Source organism: Schistocerca gregaria, chromosome 2 (assembly GCF_023897955.1).
Source record: "Schistocerca gregaria isolate iqSchGreg1 chromosome 2, iqSchGreg1.2, whole genome shotgun sequence".
NCBI classification, from domain to species: domain Eukaryota; kingdom Metazoa; phylum Arthropoda; class Insecta; order Orthoptera; family Acrididae; genus Schistocerca; species Schistocerca gregaria.
Genome location: NC_064921.1, coordinates 438,369,902 through 438,375,901, shown reverse-complemented (window position 1 = coordinate 438,375,901; position 6,000 = coordinate 438,369,902). Strand labels below are relative to the sequence as shown.

General features: G+C 46.6%; 1 protein-coding gene across 2 annotated transcripts in view; it reads left to right on the top strand.

Annotated features, from left to right (window-relative positions):
* The first annotated feature begins 3,771 nt into the window (after nt 1-3,771).
* The window catches only part of LOC126325205 (toll-like receptor 4), a 101,983-nt gene continuing 99,754 nt past the window's right edge, over nt 3,772-6,000 (top strand). The window contains exon 1 of one of the 2 annotated variants that reach the window (XM_049995153.1): nt 3,772-4,199. In XM_049995153.1, coding sequence (XP_049851110.1) covers nt 3,835-4,199 — 365 coding nt within the window. In that variant the 5' untranslated portion in view covers nt 3,772-3,834. The remainder of the gene's footprint in view (nt 4,200-6,000) is intronic. The other variant, XM_049995154.1, reaches the window with a different exon arrangement.

Below are 6,000 nucleotides of genomic sequence, written 5' to 3'. Positions count from 1 at the left end.
TTTCTGTTGGTTTTAAAGCAGCTGTGTAACCGACTGAGCTAGGGCGGTCTAAACGTACCGGTATATTTTACTTTATGGTGGCACAGATCTTTACGATACAACCAGGGTTCATAAAAGATTATAAATGACAGGTAATCACTTTTTAAAAATGTTGAGACACCCCCAAAAAACATATACTACATTCCGCTACTGTCATGTAACCACGGAAATTTTGGAAAGTCGGCGTCCTTGGAGGTCGTAATACATATCCAGTTCCTTCTTCTTCTCACTGTTTTCCGTATATTCCTTTCCTCGCCGATTCTGTGTGAAACCTCCTCATTCCGTATCAGTCCACTAGATTTTCAACATTCTTCTGTAGCACCCCATCCTAAACGCTTCGAGTCTCTTCTGCCCCCGTTCTCCCGCTGCCAGTGATTCACTACCGTACATTTCTGTGGTCCAAACGTACATTACGAGAAATGTCTTCCTAAAATTAATGCCTATATTTGAAACCAGTAGGCTCCTCTTGCCAGTACTGCCCTCTACGCCTGTGTCAGCCTGCTTTTTATGTCCTCTTTGGTTCGTCCGCCATGGGTCATTTTGCTTTCAAGTTAACGGATTCTGTAATTCTTCCTCGCATTCACTGAGGATAATAATGTTCATCACCGAGTCGTATCACTGATATCCTTTCACCTTGAGTTTTAATTCTACTCTTGACCCTTATTTTTATTCCTGTCATTGCTTCTTCGATGTATAGACTGAACAGTAGGGCAGAAAGATTTCATCTCTATCTTACATCATTTTTAATCCGAGCTTTTCGTTCTTGATCTTCCAGTCTTCCAGTTCCTTCTTGGGTCGTGTAGGTGTTGTATATTACCCATGTTTCCCTGTCGCTTTTACGTTTTTGCCTCAGTATTTCGAACTTTTCCTTAAATACCTTTTATATCAAGGTATCCTGTCAGTATTGTAAGGACAAAGTGCGGTTTTGCATTATCTTGCTGAAAAATAAGGTCAAGTAACCTGGCAGACTGGATGCAGCCACCGGCCTTAACACATCAGAAACGTGACGCTTGCTTTCCACATTATCGACCGTGCGAACAAAAGGTGATCGTGTTATGCAGCCAGTGGCAACGCATACCATCACGCCAGGAGCTGTGTCTGTATGAAGTTGTCGATTACCATGTGGCAACCTTCCTTCTAACCGGAGCCTCTAAGCACTGATAACTTCCATTGTGATGTTGTACTCGTCTAGAAAAATGATGCATTGCCGATCCTACAGCTGGTGCTGTCGGTAGATGGACGACTGTCAAATACCTCTCTTTGCTGCAGCATCAAGGCAAACCGCAACAATGGTGGTCGTGCTAACAGTTCACGGTGCTCCAGACATTGTCGCACTTTCCATGTTGATACTTGTCTCACTGGATACCAGTCCGTTTTCTGACTACGTGTTCGCGACATATCTGTATGATCCTGCATGTCTGAGCGAATCATATGTCTGTCCTAGGCACTAGATGTGTGGGGCTGTTGAGCTGGTTGGTTTTTGGGGGAGGAGACCAGACAGCGAGGTCATCGGTCTCATCGGATTAGAGGTGGATGCGGAAGGAAGTCGGCCGTGCCCTTTGGTAGGAACCATCCCGGCATTTGCCTGGAGCGATTTAGGGAAATCACGGAAAACCTAAATGAGGATGGCCGGACGCGGGATTGAACCGTCGTCCTCCCGAATGCGAGTCCAGTGTGCTAACCACTACGCCACCTCGCACTGTTGAGCTCCTGCATAGCGTTGGCTATGTCCCCAGATCTTGTTGCACTGTCCATGTTGACGTGTGTCTCGGTGGATACCAGTCCATTTCCTGACTTAGTGTTCGTGATGTATCTGTATGATCCCGTGGGGTCGTTGAGCTCTTGTACGTCGTTGAATATGGCCATCTAGAAGCTGTCGACTCAAGTGACAGTCGGGAAATCACAATCAATGTGAGGAGTAATATAGGGAAACAATAAACCATAATCTCGATAGGTTTCAATCCTGCCACTATCGAATACCAGCGTGTGCTAGTAGACATTTCTTATTTTGACACAGTGCGCGAAGCGATCTCCTCGCAAATAACAAACATTCAAATGCGTTTTTTTCATTGGAATGCGTTTTTTTGAATGATTATCTTGCTTCATAATCTTTCCTTATATAGAGAACGTGGATGGCTCTACTCCTACCTACTTTTCGCATTCACGCTGATATGCTAGTCATTAGCGTATCCAAGCACACAGTATATACTTGACGATATATAGTATACCCTGAAGTGACAAAAGTCACGGGCTACCTCCTACAATCGTGCCGGGCCTCCTTTTGTCCAGTGTAATGCAGCAACTCGACATGGGCTCAACAAGTCGCTGGAAGTCCCCTGCGGAAATACTGAGCGACACTGCCCCTATGGTAGTCAATAACTGCGAAAATGTTGACGTAGTTGGATGTTATGCACTAGCTGACCTCTCGATTACGTACCATAGATGTTCGATGGGATTCACTTCGGGTGATATGACTCGCCAAAATATTCACGGAATCATCCAGAATGTTCTTCAAACCAGTCGCATACATTTGTGACGTGAAATCGTAGTTTGGGAACAGGAAGTCCATGAATGCCTGCAAATGGTCTCCATGTAGCCGAAATAGACATTTCCTGTCAGCGATCGATTCTTTTGGACCAGTGGACCCAGTATATTCCATGTAAACACAGCACCCACCATTATGGTGTCACAATCAGTTTGAACAAGCCTTGTTGACAACTTGGGTGCACGGCATCCTGGGGTCTGCACCAGACTCGAAAGCTACCATCAGCTCTTACCAAACGAAATCGAAACTCATCTGAGTAGGCCACGGTTTTCCAGTCGTCTAGATTCCAACCACGGCAACGGCCTTGCCGCAGTGGATACACCGGTTCCCGTGAGCGCTGTTGGGCGTGGCCGGCACTTGGATGGGTGACCATCCAGCCGCCATGCGCTGTTGCCATTTTTTCGGGGTGCACTCAGCCTCGTGATGGCAATTGAGGAGCTATTCGACCGAATAGTAGCGGCTTCGGTCAAGAATACCATCATAACGAACAGGAGAGCGGTGTGCTGACCCCACGCCCCTCCTATCCGCATCCTCCTCTGGGGATGACACGGTGGTCGGATGGTCCCGGTAGGCCACTCGTGGCCTGAAGACGGAGTGCTAGATTCCAACCGATATGGCCACGAGCCCAGGAGAGGCGTTGCGGGCGATGTCGTGCTGTTAGCAAAGGCACTCGAACCGCTCGTCTGCTGCCATAGCCCATTAATGCCAAATTTTGCCGCACTGTCCTAACGGATACGTTCGTCGCACGTCCCACATTGTGTTATGCAGTTATTTCACGCAGTGTTGCTTGTCTATTAACTTTGACAATTCCACGCAAACACCGCTGGTATCGGTCGTTAATTGAAGGCCTTCGGCAATGGCTTTGTCCGTGGTAATGCATGAAATTGGATACTCTCGGCACACTCTGAATCACGAAATATTGAATTCCGTACCGATTTCCGAAATGGAATGTCCCTTGCGTCCAGTTTTCATGGTGTTGCAATTTTGAATGACCAGCTTATTCGCAGGATACCTCTACTTAGCACTTTGGCAGTACACAAGTGCACGGCACATTTGAAACCTGTGCTCGTTCCCGCAATACTCGTAGTTCGAGGCGGCGTAGCTACTCACAGTCTGCGAGAGGCTGGTCAGCGAAGCGGAGATAAGGCGGATGTAACGGATAGGCGCGGCGCGATACAGGCAGATTTTCCTGGTGGCTGTGGCGACGCAACGACAGCTCACTCGGCCTTGAGCGGCCGCAGTGTGCGGAGATGCGCGCCGCGAGTCGGGCGCCGCTTCTGCTGCTGCTTCTGCTGCGGCGTGCCGCGGCGGCTGCTCTACAGGCCGACTACGGCGTGTCGCAGCATCAGAACTGCGTGCCGTTAGGCTCCCGCACGGTGGAGATTCGATGCAAGTTACAAGGCGATAGCGTGGCCGTGTGCCGCGGTCGAGATTGGGAGGAATCAGACGACGTTCCGACGCTGCACATAGGCCTCCGCGACGCCGGTGCCGTCTCCTGCGCCTCTCTGTTGACAATCGAAAGGGGCAGCTACCCAATCTGTTACGAGCGTCTCACCTTCCGCAACTTCACCGTTGGCTGGGCTGAAGTTTCCTCTGATGACGCTTCAGAGAACTGGTGAGTGCTGCCGTCTCTGATGTAACGCATGCCTTCATTCTGTATTGTGAGCTACTCCTCAAGGGTATTTTACACGGAGAAACTAACAAGGGACACCCTGAGTGCGAGGTCGTAAGTTCAGTATTTAGTCAGATTCATCTGAAAGTGATGTGTTAATCAGTACGACAGTTAAAATATTAGTTGCTAATAACTCACCATGTGGATCAGGAAGGCGACAGAAAATAAGTGTCCGACAAGTGCAGAGATCAACTTCCAATGGACTGTATGTATTACACTTCCCAAAATGGGCACCGTCGACATTCAAGAAGTGTTCAAAACAAAGCTTTAACTTGCACTATGAACACCGAATGAAAAATGGCGAGCCACAGTGGTCGCAAAGGTTCGCACCATCAAAATCTAAGGCGAACTCCTGGGGAGTTATAAACCGCGTATGAGGTTCAGCTAGGTATCCACTCTTAACGGATACATATAGCACCATATTAGTGTGACGAGGTGATGAGAAATGATGGAATGTGATGGCAAGCAACCGAATGAGAAACATTCTGTCGTGGAGCTTATCGTGACTGGCTATCCTTTAAGGCGTAGCTGCAGATAGTGCGACAACATGCTGTATAGACATGGGAAAACAAACATCCAGAGGCTGAATTTGTCATGTGTTTCCAGGTAGTACGAATTGCAATGTCACACATTTTTCAGGAGGGATAGTTTGCTCTAAGGAAATATGATTTTTATGCGTACACCAGGAATCCAGGGGAAAAAAAACAAGTTATTTAGATCAGCTATTGACAAAAAGCAGTGCTCATACCATTTTTATAGTTCTCTTACGCCGATTTTCCCACTCTTCCTTGCTGTGACGTAAGTATTCCCTACTGCTCTTACAAGATCACGCACACGAGAAAGAATCGTACGGGGCAGAGCACCTCCAACTTCTTGCAGCACAATAAATAACTTTCCAGCCTGTTAACCATCCAGATTAACAGTCGGCATAATTGTACACGAATGCGTAAAGGTACTGTTGTTAATCAATCATGATACAACTCGTTTGGTATCTCTAATTTACAGGGTTCCTTTCAAATACATTTCCTCTTCAAATATCGATTGGTCAGAGTTGAAAACAGATTCTTACCGAATTATGGGATAAGTTTGTTTATCTCATATACAAATTTTTGGGCCGATTCCACAGTTTGCTGTACATCGTCAAGCTGACGCTTTGTTTGAAATTTTATCTTATGTTTTCCAATTCTGTAGTCCTGTTTACAGTTGTGCAACCATCCACTGCTTCCTTGAAATTGCTGTAATCTTTATCGAGCGCAAACTGGTGTGCATGACGTAGTAGAAAACTGTCATGCGCATCTAGTAAATTGTATAGAACATCTTTGGATCACGCAAATACCAGTTTTTGGAACAAGTGCGCCTCGTCGTCTCTTGCAGATCCGTAATTTTTCTTATGCACAACGCCGTCATATTGCTGCGCACATATTCGATACCTGTTCATATATTGCTTTTTAACTATGCAGCAGATGATCTTCAATGTATGCAATTATGTTTCGTACCCGCTCCTTTAACAGCGACTGTCATTTACTACGTTTTACTGGAGAAGGTCTTTGTGTCTCCCTCTCCGACAAGGACGTTGAACTACGTAGCTCGCAATCTGTTTGTACAGCACTCCCACTTGTTAAGAAAGTATTATCATCATTGTAACTACTTATGTAGGATGCCTGCACAGCCCGTCGTATAGGACAGCACACATTCCACTGACTCATCTTGCAGAAACGCTAACATTTCATCTGCCACTTCTTTC